The 22,289-nt window shown below is 36.7% G+C and overlaps 4 protein-coding genes across 12 annotated transcripts in view; 3 read left to right on the top strand and 1 right to left on the bottom strand.

Annotated features, from left to right (window-relative positions):
• Positions 1 to 14,755, top strand: part of LOC118266593 (ephexin-1) — a 110,354-nt gene extending 95,599 nt beyond the window's left edge. For all 9 annotated transcript variants that reach the window (XM_050703319.1, XM_035580025.2, XM_035580028.2 and 6 more), the window contains 10 exons: positions 1,132 to 1,270; positions 5,978 to 6,122; positions 8,781 to 8,964; positions 9,219 to 9,401; positions 9,806 to 10,010; positions 10,427 to 10,595; positions 10,984 to 11,123; positions 11,555 to 11,704; positions 12,203 to 12,537; positions 12,847 to 14,755. In XM_050703319.1, the coding sequence (XP_050559276.1) occupies positions 1,132 to 1,270; positions 5,978 to 6,122; positions 8,781 to 8,964; positions 9,219 to 9,401; positions 9,806 to 10,010; positions 10,427 to 10,595; positions 10,984 to 11,123; positions 11,555 to 11,704; positions 12,203 to 12,537; positions 12,847 to 13,013 (1,817 nt within the window). In that variant the 3' untranslated portion in view covers positions 13,014 to 14,755. The remainder of the gene's footprint in view (positions 1 to 1,131; positions 1,271 to 5,977; positions 6,123 to 8,780; positions 8,965 to 9,218; positions 9,402 to 9,805; positions 10,011 to 10,426; positions 10,596 to 10,983; positions 11,124 to 11,554; positions 11,705 to 12,202; positions 12,538 to 12,846) is intronic.
• A 1,493-nt stretch (positions 14,756 to 16,248) lies between these two features.
• Positions 16,249 to 19,527, bottom strand: LOC118267169 (transmembrane emp24 domain-containing protein 5). Its single transcript, XM_035580987.2, has 4 exons — positions 19,289 to 19,527; positions 18,879 to 19,142; positions 18,600 to 18,718; positions 16,249 to 17,184 (listed from the first exon to the last, which is right to left on the bottom strand). The coding sequence occupies exons 1-4, from the start codon at positions 19,499 to 19,501 to the stop codon at positions 17,076 to 17,078; spliced, it is 705 nt and encodes a 234-aa protein (XP_035436880.1). The 5' UTR covers positions 19,502 to 19,527; the 3' UTR covers positions 16,249 to 17,075.
• A 230-nt stretch (positions 19,528 to 19,757) lies between these two features.
• LOC118266660 (tRNA pseudouridine synthase-like 1) lies at positions 19,758 to 22,278 on the top strand. Its single transcript, XM_035580128.2, has 6 exons — positions 19,758 to 19,925; positions 20,000 to 20,128; positions 20,227 to 20,436; positions 20,628 to 20,723; positions 20,878 to 21,115; positions 21,266 to 22,278. Exons 1-6 carry the CDS (start codon positions 19,876 to 19,878, stop codon positions 21,497 to 21,499), a joined length of 957 nt encoding a protein of 318 aa, XP_035436021.2. The 5' UTR covers positions 19,758 to 19,875; the 3' UTR covers positions 21,500 to 22,278.
• LOC118266661 (dual specificity protein phosphatase 19) lies at positions 21,596 to 22,278 on the top strand. Its single transcript, XM_035580129.2, has one exon. It carries the CDS (start codon positions 21,596 to 21,598, stop codon positions 22,169 to 22,171), a length of 576 nt encoding a protein of 191 aa, XP_035436022.1. The 3' UTR covers positions 22,172 to 22,278.
• Positions 22,279 to 22,289: the final 11 nt, after the last annotated feature.

The following is a 22,289-nucleotide window of genomic DNA, read 5'->3' as shown; positions in this document are numbered from 1 at the left end:
TGATCTTTGTTATAACGATGCATGACTTATAACTTATGTTTTGTTTAGCATGAAATGTTTATTATGAATAATTACGATGATTTAACTCGGCACAGTCTGCCCACACGTATGTCTACTAGATGTAACTTGGTTTATTATTACTCGTATGTAAATTACAGCCGCGCTTTTGTAACATTATGTTTCTTATTGTTTCAAGTTCATGTCCTACATTTTATAATGTGCACTGCAATTGTTCTTTTCCTTAATCGTTCATTGTGAAGCTTGTATAAACATTTTTTTATTTTAAATTATTTTGACATGGATGTGAAACAACTGAAGTAAATAATGTTAACAAATGCTAATTTTATTTGACGTCATTGTACAGACGCGCATCAAGCTATATCAAAATGCTAAAATTGAAAATCCATAAAGAATAGCTTGATGTGCTGTTGTCTGTACCTGACGATTGGACGAATCTTTGTGCGTAATGTCAGCACAGACAATAAAAGCGTATTGCATGTAACTAGTCATATAGATACGTACCTAAGTACATAGTGAGTGACGCAGATACTGACTACAGATGTTCGACTTCCCACATTAGTTGTCAGTCATTATTACACCTACATTATATCTATAGGTAACCACGGACAATGGCGCGATAAAAGAATTTTCTCCTTCTGTTCACCTATAAACCATTTTATTGACAACTAATGCCATATTCTTTTAATAATATTATAATCCATTATTCGAGATTCATTCAACTTAATTAAGAATGAATTTACTAACATCCTGGAAACTTAATATTGTGATAATAACATAAGAATTTTCTTTAATAATTATGTACCTATCTGTTTGTTATAACTACTTCGTTTTCAGTAAAAATGTTTCATTAATCACCGGGATATATTGGAGAAGTCAAACATCTGTTGACAGAATTTACTTAAAGAATGACATTACTTAATTAATCAAACAATACTTGCTAAAAAGATGAAACCTATGAAGAGTGAATTTCGCTACTCCCATAGACCTAAGTTCTTAATGAAAACTGTACATAGTTCACACAAACTGGTCGTACATGTCGTTCAGTAAGTAAACATGAGATCATCTGTGTGATTACAAGAATGTGTAGTGATGTGACGTTATGGTGTGCAGAACTGAAGCGGCTGCTGCCGACGCTGTCGCGCAAGGACAAGAGCCCGCGGGCGCGGACCTCGTGGTACGCGGAGTGTGGCGCGGACACCACGCCCAACACCACGCCCGTCACTACGCCTAACACCTCCAACACTTCCTGGTAAGTTGCCTTCAATATTAAACCCTACATCATCATGATCATTCTCATGCGGTTCTCTCCATCAAGAATGAGAACTAACTATTTTGTGCTCATCAAATATCGCTAATGTAACGTATGGTCATATTTGTCCAATCAGTTTAACTCTTCAATGATTTTACACTAGAAAATTAACCAAACAGCTCCTTACTCTGCACTGGCGCCATCTGGTGATCACAAAAACGTTAACCACCATCCAGGGGCCTTAGTCTGCTATTACAATTGTGTCAGAATGGTCGATCATTGAGCAGTGCAAGAGGGACGGGAGACGGGAAGGAAGGCCCCAGGTTTCTCTTGGATTGGATCCAATCCTATAGGAAAATATTAAATGTTAACACACGCCCTTCGTCATTTTAAAATATGGAGATAAGTTGTTCTCAACTCAGTTCTCCTTATTTGAGCAGCTGGTTTGTACTCTATTCTGTTTTGCTACTGAAAAGTGTCATTGAACTTCAGTTTCAGTTTAGGCAGGTTACATACTTATGTATAGGTATTATGTATGATCATAACAGCTTGTTTTTTCTTATATTACTTTATCTTTATTACTTAATAAAGTTAATATTTAAGTGCACTCTACTATCTGCAGACCTACCGTTTTCATCGTAGCAACAATTTCGTTTCACACAATACTCTTTGAAATATAACAGTTTAAAGCGTATTTTGTGATTTCCTACAACCTCTTTCTTTATTTTCCCTATACGTAAATAATAATGTCCCAATACAAAAACACAGACATCAGTCCCTTCATTATTCAGAAATAGGTAGGATATTGCTATTTTCCTTCAATTACTTACAACGAATTAATTACAAATTGTAAATAACGTCTGCTAACCTACTAACATGAAAGCTGTAGGTACGAGTATAGTAGGTACAACTGAACTAAACACTATTTTCTTAAATAAATACCCACTAATAATCCATCAGAAAAACCAGATTTGATCATTTTCCTCCTACAAGATTCAAAAAAGAAACCCTAATATTTTGTAAAATTAATAAATCTACCACAAAAACAAAAATGAAAATGCATAATAAAACGCAACGTGACACACTTAATGGCGGGGCAGCCATATTTAATTTACCATTGCAGTACACGGCTACACATCAAGCTATACAAAACCAGTATAAACTGACCGTTGAATGTACTGAAAGATCATACAAAGCGAGACCATGATAAACTGGTTTTGTATACCTTGATGGCTGTACGTATGATTTGTAAAAGCGCGCGCAGTTGCGTAGCGAGCGCGGCACGACATTTACGCTACAGTTACGATTGCGGTCCGTTTGGCATTCGGCGCCGGTACCGCCGGCTGCCGGGGTTCACGACAAAGGTCAACAGCGACACGCCACGATCTTACTCTCTGGCCCACTTGGAGAAATTCACACAAACTTTTACCTACTTACTGTAACCCGTTCTTGACAGGATGTTCGTAAGAAATATTTTGAGAACTGCCTTGTCGCATTTGAGATGAAACTTAAGAAACAGGGCAATTTGGTACTTGTTACTAAGTCTCTTATGAATAACTAGAATTTCAGTATGTTTCGGTACAAGAGCAAGATAGCCCTCCCTTCCTATCCCTTTTCCCTCAGATTCTCAAGTGTACATCAACACATATACACCTGAAAGATGCGAAAATAAAAAAGACCGCCAGCTTCAAATATCATGATGTTAAAGTAAAATTTATTTAGAGATGCTCAAATATTGCTACAGCTGTGACTGTATTAAATTAAGCATCACCTAAAACATAACAGTCTTCACAAATGCTTGATTCTAACCTTATATAAAATAAAATTAATAAATACGTAACTTTGTCCTTATGCTTAATAAAAATATATGCAGTGTCCCTAACCCAGAAAGATGTTCCTGTGATGTATGTAGGATAGTCCAGGTCAGACGTTAGTCAGTGGCGCGAACGCATGACGTCCACCATTACCAACGAAACCGATGACTCACAAGCCAGTTTTCCGTACCACCGTTACCCGTGGCCCATTGCATAAGCGACAGGCGATAACATGAGCGACACCGTTATCGATGTCTCAAGGATACGTCAAGAAAATTAAAATTATTGATTCGAATAGAAGATCATTCAAATCAGGTATCTACCAGAGAACAGAAAATTAAAGACAAAACAAATACAATATGAAAATGGAAAATCATAATAAATCAATGCCTACATTTTTGTGGTCGTTAATATTAAATATACTAGTGTTAAAGTCTCGTGTAAACATTTTAAATATTTTAGTAAAAGTACTGAAACTGACTGTGTGTCAACTACCTTAAACTGGTATTAAATAAGTTCAAGTTCATATTACTAAAGACAGAAGGTAAACCCGCTTACAGTCGGCCACTTGGAGCAGCTCATAACTTTAAGTTCGATAGTATGCGCGCGCGCAGAAGGACGTTGGTGGGATTTGAATCGAATCCGTTGCTTCGTGGTTTTTAGCGCACAAAATAAATTAATAAAATAAATAAACAACATTTATTTAATACCTACCAGTGCTAAAATTAAACTTAGTTTAGTGTATTTATTCAGTTAGATAGTGGTTTGAACTGGACAATACATTATTTTAGTGTGAAGTGTGAACATACAATAAGTGTCGAATGTTACTCGTATCAACAAAGGAAGTGATAAAAACATAAACAGAGGTACTCATCTACTTGATCTTTATATTTTATATCAATTTTATTTTTATATTGTTTTTTGTACTGAATACCTATTCGTTTCATCCCACATGGTCGTAATATCGCCGCCCATACTCTCGTTCAGACCAATGTCACCTTGCACTAACTTACAAACCAGATAATAAACAGCTTTATTATATTGTGGCGTTAATTGGCGGTAATTAATAACACATATTATTAGGGTCAATGTATTTGACTTGCCTACTTATTGTCCTTAAGCTCAGAAGGAAAATATTGTAGTAGGCATATTGAGGCTTAAATCATAATTTACTTTAATTAATTATAATTTATTTTGTAACTATAAATAGCTAGTCTTGCCTAAAAGTAGCTATATCGTTCTTAATTCTCCAATGATATCTTTAAACATAATTTTGCAGTGAGGTCCAAGACAGCTGTTCATGTGCCTTGATTGTTTCGATGCTTTTTTGTTTGGTCCAAGTGTCACTACCGATGATCTTAATTAACAAGAGTTGCAGAGGTTGAGAGTGCAATATGTGGTTTGATACGTTACATTGGTCTGGTTATTCAGACACGTGCTTTCTTTAACGGTTGAAGCAGATATATAGATCGACTCAAGATTGACCTTAACCCGTTGTATACCCGTTGTAGGAACGCAGATTCACGCGAGACACAATGTGTTTTCTATTGTGTCTTATATACCGGCAGTCAAGCGGTTAATCCAAGATCTCTGGATTGATCTCTGTTTTTGACAGAAACTCCTTCTTAACCCACAGATTTTGGTTTGAGATCTGTTAGTTTTGGCCAGAAGACAATCTGCAAGATGAGGTTTGGGTTAGTTTTGCTAAAATTGTTTTACGGAAATTAGCTATCTAGCGCCTGCTATCTAATTCTCGTACCAATCGAGAATTGCATACGATCATAAATGTATAGGAGGAAGTAAGGATGAATTGTGTCATTCTTTGATTCGTCATACCTAGCTTATCGAAACATTTTTATAAGCCACGCCACAATCTCTGAATCTTTATGTATTTTGTATGTAGACGTAGGTAGTGTTTTGTAGAATTGATAATTATCGATTTTATAGTGTAAGACAAAATGTATTACGATACAATCAATTATGGGGAATTCGAAAGTTTTATCAGTTAATGGTGAAGTCTCCAACTGCTAATACTCGGTGATTACCAATAGTTTCGTTTTTACTTTAAAAATGCACTGTCTTCAGACAATAAGAGACGTGATTTCATATGACATAAGTAATAATCTATTAGCAACCTACATTTATCATCTACGCTACATGTAATCATGCGAATAACAAATGACTTCTCAACCAATCTAGCCATGATTCCATATTTACAATGCGATGACGTCATAGTTGACAACCAATGACCTTGCAGCGGTCATTTTTCTCACACAGGTAACAATAATTACACCTGCATTAGGTAGATATCGCAGGAAAACAAACATTGATGCACAAGTTATTTGACTTGCTCAATAGGAGGATCTTGGTTTCCAAATATGTATTTTCACAATGTCGTGTCTATAAACTACGAGTTATACATAGATAGGTACTTTTTTGGCATCCTTTAATTTAAAGAACAATGACAATGACATGACCATGTTGCACGGAACAAGATTGTCGATACCGAAAATCATAAAAATATGCCTGTGTAGCAATGGTCTGCTTCCTGCAAACATGACACTAACCTACTGATCTCCCTTGAAGTCTCTTGTGTGAGTCATCGCAATTCTGTGCAAGTAGGCAAGCAATCAACTATTGTAATGGACATAAAAGTACCCCGAGGGGAAGCCCTGTTCCTTGCAGATTCGTCTTCAATTCAAACTTACACGTTGAAGAAAACAGATAGGAAACAATTTTTAAATGATTAGTAGAATAATTGTACGTGTTTTTTTCGACCATGTCTTGTAAACAGCAAATAATGCGAACAATAAATTCTACTGAATACTTAATTGTCAGGAAGGAACAGAGTATTTGTTCTCCATTTTCTAACAATACGTTAATTTTGTTCTAGGTACGCAGAAGCAGGTTTATACCAAGCAGGCAACATCTCCTCGTCCTCGGGGGCGTCGTCAGGCTCCCACCCAGCCAGTCCATTGCCCCACTCGCTGTTCACACACGAGCCGCTCTACCAGTTCTACAACGCTGCTAAAGTCGAGGTCAGTATCTTGTCATCATCTCCTATATATCTTTGAAACAGCTTCTCATGCTGGATAGGTACCACAATAGGAAGAAAATCTTAGTTCCTACATATTAAAATGATATTATTGAGTACAATTCTTTTCCATCCAAACCCTATTGTTTGTTTCTTTCTTTTCTTCTTGTGTGTTTTTTTAAATAAAGAATAACCTAAAATAAATTGAGGATTATTTTTATTTCAACTTTTGAATCGGCCTTCTCATTATCTGCTTACATCGACAAGTCTTGTTATAAGATCTGTCTAATTATTTTTTACCAATTGGTACACTTCACAAGTAAGCTATTGTGTCCTAGTCCTAATTCCTGAACCGTATCTCCAATTTTTAATTTATTTTTTATCTGTCTCCTATCTTCCCTACCACAATTATGAACAGGTACACAACTCCTTTATCTTACGGAAGGAGGCACAAAAAATGGGCTACGGGCACACAGACGATAAGGTTTCCTACAAATTAGATTATAATTTTTACTACAAAAAAGTAACGTAAGACGCTCATTAACTTGGCGCCGGCTACGCTCGGATCTCCCTTGAACTAGGTGCTTTAATATGAAGCCAAAACTAATGTCGATATTATTATGGCATAGCTCATAGAGTTAATTGTTATGAAATACCTAGGTTCCTACGTCGTCCTGTGCTTTTGAATGAGAATAATTTTGAGCACAATGCCTGACTAAAGGACAATTTTATTTTACCTTCATGAACCTGTCCTGTTAGTGCGATGTGTGATACATGTTTTTACTTTGAATATATGATTTACCACGTCATTGGTTACTGTAAAATACTATCTAGGTATGCACAACACACGTCATTAATGTTCCCAACATCCCTCGACGTCGAAACCAGGAATTGCCTGGACGTCATGCTATTTCCGTAACAACAAAATGACGTATGTTTAAGGAAATAAACAGTTTAATTACACTTTATCCAGCGTGTGTCCAATTTTAGAGCCGGCGTGTAAACGATGGCCGCTAATTTGTTGGTAATTGTCGGTAATTGCGGCGGCCTTGGCGGAACACACTAGACTCCGCTTTGTATGACCTAACACTAACAACGAGCCAAACACATCGGTCATCGGTCTTGTAGCGAAGTTACATACTTCCGTGTAAACTGAAAATAAGTACAGTACAGTTCAGTCTACAGTTATTTAGCATCTGTTGTTTGTTAGCTAATTCTTCTTCTTATTGATAACGGATTGACAGATTTTTAGAGGACTGAGTAAAGTTCTTTATGATCGGAAAAGCAGGTTCTTCCGACCTGGCTAGATGACAATGCCGGGCTACTACTTAACAGTCGTCGTCGTTGTCTCACAGTCCCCGCCTGAAACGTGAGGATGCACGATTTCGGTCAATCCCTGTTTCGGCGATATCTTGTCGCTGCCTGCACCAATTCTGCGCTCAAATTTCACCAGCGCGATGTAGAATTTGTGACGTCATCTGTAGATTTCATCGTGTTGCATCTTCCATATGCGACGCCACAGATTCATCAGATAGTGTATTCGGTTCAATTATACGAAATATTTAAAAAAATGTCCTGTCTTTTCTTATCCTTCACAAACACTAAGTATATCCCGCTACCTTTCTAGCTTTCTAGTCAGTAATTAGAGGTACAATAGCCTCGGCACACAGTGTACACTTCACCATTTATCATCGCCATGTCTAACAGAAATCTTTCCGCAATCTGTCATTAAAAGTAATTATACCTCTCTGTAATCGACGGAACCCGTTGGTTATAACGATTTTAATTGTATGTGGTGAGGAGGGAAAATCAAAACCGTAATATCGCAAAATGGTTCTGAATGTCCTAATAATCCACAAGACGAACTGCTATCATCTCTACATTTGGAGACCGCAGTTTTAAAGGTTTAATTAGATTTAGGTACCTGTTAGTGTGCGCTGCAGCCAGTCTGTTAAAATATGTAGCTCTGTCTGTCTGCGGAAATAGAATAATCATAAATAGCTATTTTTGGTATGCATTGTAGTAGCAATATTTACGTATCGAATCTAAACATATTTTGTATTGTAAACTTGTCATTCCTACACCGTGGCATGACATAGTTTCTAGAAAAAAGGCCAATTGTTTTGGCTCGACTGTTTATAAAGATGCGTGTAAACAATAACAGGAGTCCGACGTGAGGCACGGAGCGTCTGTGAAAGGAAATATTTCATCATTTGTAGTGCGGGCGGATACTGAATCGTACGGGCTTGTCCAATTCTAGTTAGTTAAAAGAGTTTACTACTACAAGTAACAGTGAAATTAGTATTTGGAAAACGTGTGAAGCCTTACTACTCAAGTGTCATCTACTATCTACTACATACTTGGATTAAGTTAATCTCTCCTAATCTCTCAATTAAATTATACATACAAAGTGAACACAATTCAAAATTTCTGCATAGATTTATCAACGATCAAGCCACTTCTATAATTTCTTTAGTAGAACTCAAATATATGTCCTTAAACTGCAACTGAAACATACTCAACATTTTCGAAGTCCAGCCACAAATCACCCGTCAAGCGTGCTCATTATCGCAAACCCCTTCTGAAGTGGGAGGTCGTGGTTCAGCCGTTCCATTCCGACTGACTTAAACTTCCAATACCTGATTCATAACTTGTCCTGCAGTCTGTGTGTCGCGAGACCGGGGACTCGGACTCGGACGCGTACGAGGCCGGGTCGCAGCGCAGTGCCGCCACCTCCGTGAGCGAGACGCCCGCGCGCCCCTCCGCCATGGCACTAGTGGCGCCGCGCGGGCCCTCCCGCACCCTCTGGTGTGAGGTACCCGAGGTGCTCAACTCGGCTGTGCTCAGTAAGTACCTTTGGATTTTTAACTGAATGGTTTTGATATAAAGTCGAAACTCCAATAAAAAAACAAAAAATATTGGTGTAAGTTGACCACTATAGGCAGATACACCTAAATAATTTTGAGTGTAAAGCATTATATATACAGAATTTCTTTAAATGATATCCAATATGATCAATATCTTATGAAAATAGGCACTTTTGCCTACCCCCCAACGGTAAACCACCACAACAGTATTCCTAACATGGCCATCTCCACAGGTTCCCTAGCACCAGCACAGAAGCGCCTCCAAGAAGCGAAGTTCGAGCTGCTAACGTCCGAGGCATCGTACCTGAACTCGTTGAACGTGTTGGAGTCCAACTTCATAGCACACCCCGCCTTCAGAGACCCGCAGGTGCTGCCCAGACATGAGTGGGAGACGCTGTTCGCTACTATATTGCCGGGTAAGATACGTTCTAGTAGTTATTGCTTGTTTTTTATTGTTTATTCATCTGATTGTTTTACATGGAAAACTTGCTATCTATACGGTTTTGTTCCTTCAGCTACTTTGCCACCTTACATTTTTTATCGCCCTCACTAATATTTTCGAATATGTTGGCATTCATGAGCGGCCTATAACCAATAATATTTTAGGGATCAAGATCCAAAATCCCAGATTTTCTTACCAAATGACTCGACTATGGTACTAAATAGGAATACTTCTGCATCGCTATGTTTAGTAGCAAATGACTGTAGGATTAGACAAGTCCGCTTATAAACTTTTTAAAATAAAAAGAGTTTATGTTTTGAAGTTTGTGTTTTGAAGTTTTGAGGACAGAGCAGTTTTTGATCATACCTTCCCCCTTAGTCCGCAAGTGCTCGCAGCTGCTGATGACGGAGCTGGAGAAGTGCTGGCAGGAGAACATCCTGCTGCAGGGCATCTGCGACATCGTGCGCCAGCACGCCGAGCTGCACTTCGCCGTCTACGTCAAGTACTGCGAGAACCAGGCGCTCATGGTGCGCGCGCTGCAGCGCCTGCAGGCCCGCCCCGCCTTCGGAGCCGCGCTTAAGAAGTTAGTATACCTACTTTATGTAGTATTTACTAAATTTAATCAATTTCATAATGCCTATCACTAAGGGCTTGGGCTTCTTTGATTTTGTGACTTTATATTGCAAACGATATACATACATAGATTAAATGAAGTCACCTTTCTTCATAAATGTAAGGGCGGTAGAAACATACATATTATATCACAGCTTTCTCAAAAGGGAAGACTAAGCGTGTTTTTCGATAGTTCGTACAAATATAATAAGCACAGCTTCAACGCAGCAACTTGACGTTTGTCAGCAAGCTTATACCTTTGAGTGTCTTCTTTATTTAGGAAATCGGTTATTGAGTATTACATTCAACGTAGATTTCATACTTGACTATATCTTGGCAATCCCACATGTATACCCTAATGTAACAATGTCCCCCCCCCCCCCTTAGACTGGAGAGCCACCCGATGTGCCAGTGCCTGTCGCTGCACTCGTTCCTGATGCTGCCCATGCAGCGCGTGACGCGGCTGCCCCTGCTCATGGACGCCGTGCTCAAGCACCTCGACCCGCACGACGCCGAGTACCACGCCTGCGCACAGGCACTCGTCACGCTCAATAATGTAACTACTTCTTTATAATATTCTATGTGTTTTCTACAGGTGTCCCATTTATGTCATGTAATACCAAAATTTGCCATGAAAAGATCTTTATTTCTATTTTACTATGGATAAACTTATAATCCATAAAAATTGACATCACTCATGCTCATGGCATTTTCTACTATTTTTGTGCAAAAACTACGTCTATTATAAATTGTTTAAGAATTATATTAAATGCTTAAGTTATCATTACAGTAAATAATATAGAAATAGAGAAATAGAACATATTTTTCCTTCACTTTTACGATTTACGATCACATATTTTACGATTTATTTTTGGAACGACTCACCTCTATACGACCCTAGGTATCACAGTATCCACATACCTCATGTGTAATGTATGTTCCAGTACGTGTCGCAGTGCAACGAGGGCGCGCGCAACACGGAGCGTATAGAGGAGATGTACCGCCTGTGCGCGTCCATCGAGTTCCCCGCGCACATCCGCGACCCGCCCTGTCTCGGGCCCGCCTGCTCGCGCCGGGACCGCAGGTATACAGACATACATACTTTATCAATTCAGAATTTTATTACAACCTATAATGTACCCTATGTTTCACAAATAAATACTTTGACTTTAAATGTTGTCCTTTCAAATTTTAGACACTTCAAAATATCTAATAGACTTAAAATTGTCTACTCAACCGTTTTCGAGCCACAATGGGGCTTCATAAATTAGAACTGTAACATTAACAGCGATTTTTATTGTCCAGAAAAACCTTATAATATTTTTAATAAACCAACTTACTTTAAGTCGAATTTGTATTATGTCAGTGTACATTTTCACTACTTAATTTTTTCAATTGTCATTATGTTGTAGTTTGTTCTCCTTTTTTTAGGTTTTAGTATAAAAGTAACATAGTAACGTTTTATGTCTTTCTGTGTATAAATATGTTTTCCTAACGAATACCTCCCCGCTACAGACCTGTCCGTTGGCTAGTAAGATCTGGTGAGGTGACGCAGTTGATCTGGAAGTCGGACGAGCTGAAGCTGACCTTCGGGAAGAAGTTCCACAAGGTGCCGCTCCATCTGTTCCTCTTCAACGATCTCCTCGTCATCACCAAGAAGAAGGGGTATGTACACCTTGTCTTATTACACAACTAGCTTCTGTCAGCGGCTTCGCCCATGATATAAAGAGTTTCATATCATCTAAGCCAGCGTATACTCTGTCTGTATACCAAATTTCATCAAAATCCGATCAGTACTTCAGTGTGATTGATGGACAAATATCGAAATAAACGAATGAACTTTCACTTTTATAATATTAGTGTGATTCTAGATTTTCCCTTGATCGGGTGATTTATTGAGTGATTTCAAGCGCAATGCGTGTTTTTTGTAAGCGGTCTTTGGTTTAAATGCCAGCTCCAAACTAAGAGTTTGGTTTTTCATTTTTAAAATTTTTAATTCTCTTATAATTTGGCATGTTGTATCACAGCAACACTTCGACACTATAGGACCATTAATAACGTAAAGATTTCAAATACTGCGCTTGCAACCATAGCTCAATGACTGCACACTAAATACATTAAAAATATAGTAGTAACTAATCCCTAATACCTTGACCCTTCCAGCGAAGATCAATACATATGCGTGGACCACTGTCCCCGCTCGCTACTGGAGGTATGCTCGAGCGAGGTGGGCGCGGCCAAGCACGCACTGCTCATCACCCTTCTAGAGAACCACGCGGGCCGGACGGTGGAACTACTGACTTCAGTGGGTAGTGAGACGGAGTGGTCCCGCTGGGCCGAGGCGCTGACGCCGCCGGCGGCTGGGGACGGCGAGGCCGTGTACGCCGGCTGGGACTGCCCGCAGGTCTGCGCGCTCTACGCGTATCAACCCGCGCAGCCTGACGAACTGCCGCTCGCTGAGGGAGATGTTGTCAATGTCGCTAGGAAGACTAGTGAAGGTATGTTTGTTAATAACATTAATAAAATTGTTTTCTTCCAATTTTTTTTTTTCATATTAAAATTATAAATTCATAGATAACCAAAACCTAGATAAAGGTTTATACAAAATAAAATGTTGTATTTTAGTCTTAATAGGTGTTCAAAATCGCGATGTATGTCAATATACGTAGCTACGTAGCTATCCAAGCAAATGCATAAATTGTCGAATTCAGTGTACATTATAAAATGGCCTTACTGAAATTCGATTCCCAAATCAAGCAAAAATATTAATGAAGCTTTTTTTAAAATATCGCAATGTACCTATACAGGTTGGTACTACGGCGAGCGCACCCGCGACGGCGAGGCGGGCTGGTTCCCGGGCGCATACACGGCGGAGATCGCCTCCCCGCACGTGCGCGCGCGCAACCTGCGCCAGCGGTACCGACTGCTGGCACTGTCCGGGACATACCTCGGACACAAGAAGCGGAACCTGTGACACTCCACCACTGCTCACTCATCCACACTATATGACAAAGTATTCCACTAAACTTACTTATTGTCAGCCTGTACGGGGTACACCTATTCTAATTTGAACTTTATTGCAAAAGATATAAGGTTGAAATTATATTGGACTTGGATCAAACGTTGCTAAAGACAGATATGACTTAATGTAAAGAAAAAATGTATGACATATACTATGCTTTCGTATGTATCACGACAATATCGTAGCGCTGAAAGACAAAGTATTATAATTTCAATTTGAATTTTCATAATTTTTCAATGAATTTAATGACTTGTGTGTGTAATGAATATTATTTTAATATATAAAATCTATATAACAGAATAAAACCTCTGTTCTATCGTCTCATTTGGTGCTAAGCTGCCTTCATTCCTTTAGCCCTACAAGCATTTATTGGGCAGCCGCACTGTCAGATAAAAATAAATCGTATTGAGTGGAATTAAAGACTAGAATGCTATGTAGGAATAGCTGGATATCATCACATTAGAATCTCACAATTAAGTTAGGAGATGGTCTCAATGTCGTTGTTATTGGTTAAGTGCTAATGCGAGTATTAACGATTTATTTTAATTGGGATGTTTCTCTCATAATATTTGAAAACCTTCACAATTTCACTGAGTGATTTCATTACACATTTAAGTTAAGTTTTCCAATTTTAGGAAAAAAAATGTGTGAATTGATTTAACTAATGACATCACAATAATGGAATCTCGAATGAAAAATTATCCTTTTATTAAAAAAAGTATAGAATTTGACTAGTTGGAAACCATCCCAATTATTTTTTAAAGACGTGCTCCGTCCAATTGCCTTAGTAGGTAGTGTTTATGGGCTTACAACGGTAGAGTATGTATCGTAGTAGGTGTGTATCGAAACGATTCTGAATCAAGGTGCTTACATGTGATAGTTCCCATTGCTATGAACAAACTATTCAAACGATATCGAATTACGTAACATCTTATTAAGAGCTCTATTTTATTGGGATACTGTGGTCGCCCAACCAACTATAGTTAGAAGGGTCACCTGGTATTAACCTGGTTGCGCAACCAATATGCAAAAGCAACCAAAAAGTGTTGGTTCAGATATCTATAGACCTTGGTGCCCCAATGAACTAGGGCCTTATATGTTTATATGTTTTTCAATGTATTTTTCCTTTAACATTTAATTATAAATCTGATTATGAAATGACGAATGGAGTTTTATTAATATGTTTATTATATTGTTGGACCGAGAGCTCTGCTTACACTAGTTTAGTATAGTTATAGTGAAGTGTACAGTTACGTATGAGATTCGCGAAGTTTGTTGTACAGTTTAATTAAGACATTTACTGATTAGGTAATAAGGTATATATTTGTTTAACGCTTTACTTGCCCGCTGTTTGAAAAATTGACTAGTCATAAGCGGATGAGTTTGTCATGAAATTATCGAGTATTTTAGTTTACATTCCTTGGCTAGCACTTAAGGTCTAAAATACACTGCAGGTGACCTATAAAATGTATAGAAACTATTTGGAAAATAGCCTCTATTGTCATTTAAAGATCACCTGCAGGGTAAATATTTTCAGCACCATATCATTTAACAAATAAATTCATGTTACGATGTATTATTGTATTGTACTTAAGTAAATTATTGTGTAAATAGAATTAGGAAACTAATGTAACAAATCATGGATGTTATATATTTATGGTATGATTATAAATAAATAAAATTTAATTATGTAATGGCCTTGTTTTATTTGCCTGTTTCATATTAATATACCTCGTGCATTATCCTGTTAGTTATTTTATCCTGTGAATTTATTTTCTAGTAATTTTATCATATTGTTAATTTTGGAACTGATAGGTACCGTACTTTACATTGCAGTAAGTATAGACTATAGGAAAACGTTAGATACCTGTAAACTACAGAACCTAGTCAACAACATAATTATAACACAATAATATAATACCGATATTTATCCGTTCCAATATCGGATCATCTTGAGCTTCTGGGCGTAACTTTATCGCCAACACTTAACTTCGGCTCTTAGGATTTAGAGCCGAAGGCGCATCTGGCTGGTAGGAAGTTTGGCATCCTATGGAGGGTGAGACGGTACTACACACCGAAACAACTGCTGAGCCTGTACCAAGCGCAGGTTCGGTCCTGTGTGGAGTATTGTTCTCACCTTTGGGACGGCTCGGCTAAATACCAACTAGATACGCTAGAACACATCGAAAGGTGTTCTAAGAAGCTCATCAATGATGATGCGCTTGTGAAGGCCCAGTTTCAAAGCCTCCAACACAGGCGCACAGTTTTGCAACTGTGCGCCTGTGTTACCGTTTTTTACCGTATATATCCCACCAACTCGCACGAAGCGCTTCGCTAGAAGCTTCCTTGTGCGAACTACTAGGGAGTGGAAATCCTTGCCGGAGTTCCACTTCCTAGTTCCAGTCCCTAGCTCTGTTTTTCCTGATGGGTATAACCTGGGTGTCTTCAAAGCCTGAGTGAATAGGTTGCTTATGGGCAGACGTGCTCATCAGGCGAGATAGCAGCCAAACGTCGACCCATCAAAGCTGAAAATGCGTAAGTATATACAAAGTATTCGGACTGCCTGGCTAGTTACCGGCTCGAAAAGCAGGAGTAGGAACGGGGTGGTTTTTAGTCAGTAGGAGTCTGACACTCCCTCTAGTTTCGCCCCAGACGGGAGCAGTAATTGGATGCTTTTCCCCTCTTAAATAAAAGTATATAAAAATATACTGTGTAGCATTTTTCCTAACGTATAATTTTATCGATGTGTTTTGTTATGCTTTAGTTTCGCTTAACAGAAGTAAATTTTATTGTGATATGGTTGCTGCGTTATCGTGAAAATTACGTTAAATGAATTAATTCTTGCATAGTCTAGACTTCATTAACATGTTTTGGAATATAATTTATTCTTCACGTAATGTATTAGCGTATTGTAATGATAAAAATCGAGAACAGTAATATACCTATGTATAGCATGGTATGTATGTATTGGTATATTACCTGCTATTTATTAAAGGTATCTTTATGACTGACTACCAACAAAATTCTGTTTGTCCGGATGGCTAAAAACTACTCAACTCCCTTGTCAAGCAATTACATGAGTAAGCCGATAACATAATAATGAATTTAGTATGTCTCATGAAAGTTCTAATAAAATTTATGTAGATGTATATATTTAGGTAGATGAGGTATGAATAAAAACATCAAGTTTAAGTACTTTAACATTTCAGTTTATTATTATAGGTATATATTCACATCGGTCATTCATTAGCAGACAGTTTGTTACTTGCTGTGTTAATCTCACAGATTAACAACAAAATTAAATTAAAAATATTGTGATCGTTGTCAAAAGCAAATAAATAATAAAAATCCGATTCTTATCAAAAATACTTAAAAATGTCATTATTATAATCAGATCATTAAATATCCCGATCAAAAAATAAACTCTGAAAGGTTAAACTTATTAATTATATTTATAGAAAACAATTTTATGTCATTTGTATAAAAAAATGCAAAAAGCTTGTACTTAAACTATAAAACTTAATTTGTGCACAGGATTTGTTACTGGTTTCAAGAAATATAAACAAAAAATAAAAAATAATCTCATAAAATGTGATAGGAACAAGGTAGAGTAAATTGATTAGTAGTTATGGACAATAGACAATTCCAATTTGTTACCAGACCAATATAAGGTAGTTATGTAAGCGAAAAAAACTTTTATATTAAAAAATACATTCTTCCAACACTAAATTCAACTACAATTAGCTAAAATTTGGATAACCATACCAGCCATAAATCGTATTTTCATCTACTGGCTGGCAATCAAAAAGTCCTTTTCACATACACAACAACCATTTAAAAAATCTACTAATAAAATGGAGCCATCCTGTGATCTCTTAGTTTCCTTGTTTACTAATGAACACAATAAAAAGCTAACAAAATGATGAACAAGAGAGATCAACATTAATTTCAGTTGGAATGGAAGTTCAGTCGAAGAGTAACAGTTAGTAAATTCGTTAATTTTGGGGAATGTAATCATATTCTTGTCTTGGACGAGTTCTCCTTAACTTCAAATAGTTTCCTCACAAAGTATACTTGTAGCGTAGCCGTAGCTGCTATAGCTAGGATTTGTATCACAGACCATCTGTAAAAAAAGAAATCAATTAAAATAAATATTTATGTCATACATTTTTCGTCTTAGTCTGTTTCTAGTCTGGTTAGACATCAAATTAGTGGTCAAATGACAAAACTTAGGGAAAAAATATAATATTTTAAATCTCTACTTTAAGAGGACGGTTTGACTTCCGAACAAAGTATAATATGATGTTGATACTTTAGTTTGGAAGTAAAAGTTTATTTTGAGTTCAAATGTCAAAAGTATAAATTAAATGAGATAGGTATTGTAAACTTTCATATTTTCTTTGTTTGTAATTATTAATTTTTATGACATTCAAATTCGCAATATTAGCATGAAAAATTGCGAAAGCGAATATTCGTGACATCACTATTCCAAGGTGGTAACAGTCCATGTAATTATACATCAACACAAAGAGGAAAGTTATGAAACAAGTGAATATAATTAAATCATAACACAATTCAATTAAATATAGAATCTAGATAACAATGTGAAACAGGTACAATACGTTAGACATACACGCTGAAATAGAATAGAATATTATTATAAAATAAATTCATTTGCAAATCATAGAAATATGTAGCTATTTTTATAAATGAAAATTTTTTAGTTCCCACTATTATTCTATTGAATTTTGTTTTAATTCCCTTTTCCAAAACAGCTAGACATACCACAAAATATTTCTAGCATGCTTTTCTAGAGATGGAAATAAGTAATTGTGTGAGATCTAGTACTAGTATAAGAGTTCTGGTATAACTTTTGTCATAAAAAAACTTCTCATATAAGATATGATTGACTGCTGCCTACAATTGAATAGGCACACAACCAATTGAGCTTCAATGAATAGATTCACACTCACTACAACTGTTCTAATTGGACTAAATAGATTGTTAGTGAGAAGAGATACACACAAATATGTGCCTTACATAAAAACAATATGTGGATTGTACAGATCATTAATGTATACAGATTCCCATGGTCCTATGTGTATTAAATAAATTATAGAGAAATTTATGTGTGTATGAAAATAAATGATGGATAGAATACATAAAATAGTTTAGAAAAGTAACTCCCTTGTTAATGTATAAAGTTTCCTGATTAATTGTCTACACATAGTAGTCATTATTGATTATCAAAATGAGGACAGCACTGAAGTAGGCATATGCACCACTTCATTGTCTGATAAGCATGGTATCAAGTCTGATAAAAGGTTTATTAAGGTAATGATAATGTGTATGATATATTAGCTACTCCTGAGCAGTTTCACTGGGTCTGCTCAGCTCCATGTGATGTTTTTTAGCCTCTAAACTTCCTTGATAAATGGACTATCCGGCACAAAAATATTTAATACAATTTGATACAGTAGTTCCAGAGATTAAGGGTATTTAAACAAACTCTTCAGCTTTATGTATTAGTATAGTTACCTGAGCACATAAACATTATTGTCCTGCAACAAGTTGTAGTCTCGGGACTCTCTCGCCCGGGAGTGGTACTGGTACTGCAGGATGTCATTGATGTTCCTCTCCACAAACTGGATTGAGTTCTGTAAACATACAAATATTTATTACTATAACTAATAAGTGTCTTATTAGAATAGTAGATGCATTAGCTATTGCAGCATACTATAATACATATTTCTCAATAATTCTCATTGGAACTTTTGTTTACTTCAACTTTAAAAGCATGAATAAATTAAAACTTACAGTGAAATTCTTAATATTCATGTCCAGTTCCTCAACTTCCTTGGCGTACTTCTCCCACATGTCGTATCTAATCACCGACAGATACAAATTGACTAGTTTCCCCGCAAATCTTGAGAACTGGTTATCAATGCACACAGCATAATATCCTCCAGACGAGGATTGGTCCGCGTACTCCGCGCTCTGCCGCCACTCGTACGGGTGCACTATCTGGCCGTTAGGGTGCCGCACCGCAAAACCGCACATTCCGTCGCCGCCTTTCAACACCTGTTGACATAAAGTTTACAAACTATTTCATACAGAAAAACAAGATTACAAGCTTCAATATCAACGGTTATCAACGCTTTATGTCATAAGCTACTGTATCTAAACCCAATGTCTAACCTTTATTACAGAAAACACTAATTAGTTACCTGATAACTGGCATAAAATGTAGCACCCGACGGGACATATTGATAGTAACAGTCTTCTTTGCCTGCATCTATGTGTACTTTGTAGTCCATCGTAACCGCCGGCATATTCTCGTACCAAGGTGCTGCCGACTGAGATAAAACATCTCCCACGATAGATAAAACTGTAAATATTAAAGTTATCACCGTAAACATATGCCACGTCCGTTGTGCCATTTTTGACTTTATGAATGAAAATGCGAAATTGACAGATACATGACAACAACACGTTGATATCACCGACTGTCAAAAAGTGAAAGGTGATCGTTCAGAAACTATTAGAATTATAATTATAATTTAAACAGAATCATTCTCTCCTTAGATTTTTTAATGTAAATAATAATAGTATTTGAGGAATTAAAATATGATTAAATATTATTTTTAATGAGTATAAAAGCCTAGGAACTTGGGAATAGTGAATCAGCTGTCAATGTCAATTGTCAATCAGAAATATAACATAACCTATAACCTATAATCTTCAGCGAACGTTATTGAATTATTCTCAAAACTTTCAATGAAAAGGTTTTTAAAATCTCCTGTAATAAAGTATAATGAAAGCCAGATACTTAACATTCTTCTCTTACATAGGAACGCCTTTTAGGTACCTGAGTTTTTTTTTTTTGTTTACGTTTTCTCAGATTTTTTTGTATATAAAAATATCTATACAAATTTCAGGTCCTCTGAGAAAATATGGCTTAAGGAAGGTCGTAACCATCCTGATCCTGAAAGTGTGCAGGGTTTGATGGAACTAGCGCTGCTGAAATTGAGATCTCTGAATTATCCTAACCTTGTCCTTTCCAGCCGGTAAGAAATTGTATAAAAAGGCTTTCTATTTAGTATGAAGTTATCAGCAATACATTATCTGTGACCTAACTACAGTAATTCCGTTACATATGTTACAGTACAGATGGTGGAGTCCATGCATTGAATACTAGTGCACACTTTGACCTGGACAGATTTGGCTCCAGTGTATACGAACCTACAGGGATCACGTACACTCTGAACAAGTTCTTCTACAACCACAATAACAGTATATTTGTTAAGAAGGTGATCAGAGTACCAGATAACTTTAATGCTAGGCATATGGCAATTGGCAGAAGTTACTTATACAGGTATTGTTTCTTTTGTATATTTATTATTATTACTTTAATTTTCTGAAGTCCTGAAATACCTAGTTGAGGCTCTAGTTTACACCTATATTAATATTAATCTGTTATATTACTTTATTCTTTTGTTAGTGGAAAATAAACTTAATTTACTATTAATTTTCTTTCATCACTTCACAATCACTTAATGTTTTCAGATTAGCTGTAAAAAAGGATAGCATTTTGTTACCTGAAAATGTAACTATAGCTTCCTACATACCTATTGAAGAGTGGAAGAGGTGTCACTTTGTAAGGTATTGTACACTGCTTATTGTTTAGATACTACTTATTTATGAAATTATCCAACTACAACCACTAAGTAACTAAAAACACCCTTAAAAGACTAATAATCCTATTGTAAATTTATTTTTTCAACATTTTCTTACTATATTTCTGTCTCCATTCCAGATTACCAGGCTTTGACATAGAAAAATTTAAAGAAGCTGCACAATATTTCATTGGTACGCATGATTTCACGACATTCAAAAAGTTTGACAAGTTAAAGCAACACAAGCACAACAGGAGAGAGATCCAGTCCATTGTGGTGAGACCTGGTAGGCCACTCATCACCAGCTATCCTCGGGAAGATGGTATATTTGACTACTGGGATATAGAGATTAGGGGGAGAGGATTTGTACATAACCAAGTAAGTCCTTGACAAAATACATAATCTTACATAAGACAGAAATACAACAAAAAAATAAAAAGAACCCATAATAGTAGTTCACGAAACAATTGCTTCACATAGTCTATGAACCATGTCTCTAAAATTCCCATAAATATCATCTGATTTCAGATACGCCGCATGATAGGAACACTAAACGCCGTAGCGATAGGTAAACTGCCGGCTGAAGAAATTAAAGTGATGCTACAGGTGCCGTCCAAGCACTCCTGGCATAACTTCATACAGTCTGGCCCTCCCGACGGCCTGTACCTCTGTGACGTACACTACAGGCCTGAAGACCTCATATACGACCCAGAAAAGAATCAAGAAAAAGAAGAGTGTCTTAGTGATAGTGAATGTGATTGAAAGACATTGACAGAGACAAATAACACCAAAATAGACTTAATTAACTTGTAAAATAAGGTTGATTTTCACATTTAACAAACATTCTATCTTTTCAAAATGAGTTTTCTCAGCCAACTGCAGAAACAAAAGAACAAATTGAAGGAAACTGAAACAGTCATCACTAAAGTTGATGGAAAACGATACATAGAGAAAGATTCTATGGTAACTGCAATTTCTTCTAACAGTTACGGTTTTGTAGTTGACACGAAACCAGACAATGTTCCTATACTGATATCTGATTACTTGTACATAGGGTCGCAGGACTGTACATCTGATGAAGTGATACAAACATATAAAATCAAGCATGTACTAAGTTTAGGTATAAATGTTCAAGTGTCAGTCAACAATAAGTTCGTCAACTGCTTGGATTTGCCTGAAACTAGTATAAAAGAGATACTGCTAGATAGTTTACCATTCATTAGGAATGCTGTGGATGCTAAAGAGAATGTTTTAATTCATTGCAATGCGGGCGTTTCTCGGACTTCCATGGTCGCCATAGCTTATCTAATGCATTACGAAAAGATGAGCTACCAAGAAGCTTATGATCTTGTAAAAGCTAAAAGGCCCGCTATCCAACCCAATGACGGGTTTAAAAAACAATTAAAGTCTATGAAACCTGGAGAAATAATTTGATAGAGTGCAATAGAATTTGGACTTTGTTGCTTAATAATAAGTGTTATATTAGCTGTAGTAAGTGTAGATACTAGATAGTAAATAAATAAAATCTATTTATAAATTAACTCTGCATGTT

This window comes from Spodoptera frugiperda, chromosome 23 (genome assembly GCF_023101765.2).
Source record: "Spodoptera frugiperda isolate SF20-4 chromosome 23, AGI-APGP_CSIRO_Sfru_2.0, whole genome shotgun sequence".
NCBI lineage: Eukaryota > Metazoa > Arthropoda > Insecta > Lepidoptera > Noctuidae > Spodoptera > Spodoptera frugiperda.
This window is presented reverse-complemented; position numbering and strand designations above follow the sequence as displayed.

Excerpts from the sequence above, each read along its gene's own strand:
- LOC118267169 (XM_035580987.2), bottom strand. The coding sequence starts at position 19,501 with ATGGCACAACGGACGTGGCATATGTTTACGGTGATAACTTTAATATTT. Across the intron at positions 18,719-18,878 it reads TGAATATTAAGAATTTCACT|AACTCAATCCAGTTTGTGGA; the intron begins GTAAGTTTTAAT and ends GTATGTTTACAG. Across the intron at positions 17,185-18,599 it reads AATAATGTTTATGTGCTCAG|ATGGTCTGTGATACAAATCC; the intron begins GTAACTATACTA and ends CTTTTTTTACAG.
- LOC118266660 (XM_035580128.2), top strand. The coding sequence starts at position 19,876 with ATGAAAGCCAGATACTTAACATTCTTCTCTTACATAGGAACGCCTTTT. Across the intron at positions 19,926-19,999 it reads TACATAGGAACGCCTTTTAG|GTCCTCTGAGAAAATATGGC; the intron begins GTACCTGAGTTT and ends TACAAATTTCAG. Across the intron at positions 20,724-20,877 it reads AAGAGGTGTCACTTTGTAAG|ATTACCAGGCTTTGACATAG; the intron begins GTATTGTACACT and ends TCTCCATTCCAG.
- LOC118266661 (XM_035580129.2), top strand. The coding sequence starts at position 21,596 with ATGAGTTTTCTCAGCCAACTGCAGAAACAAAAGAACAAATTGAAGGAA.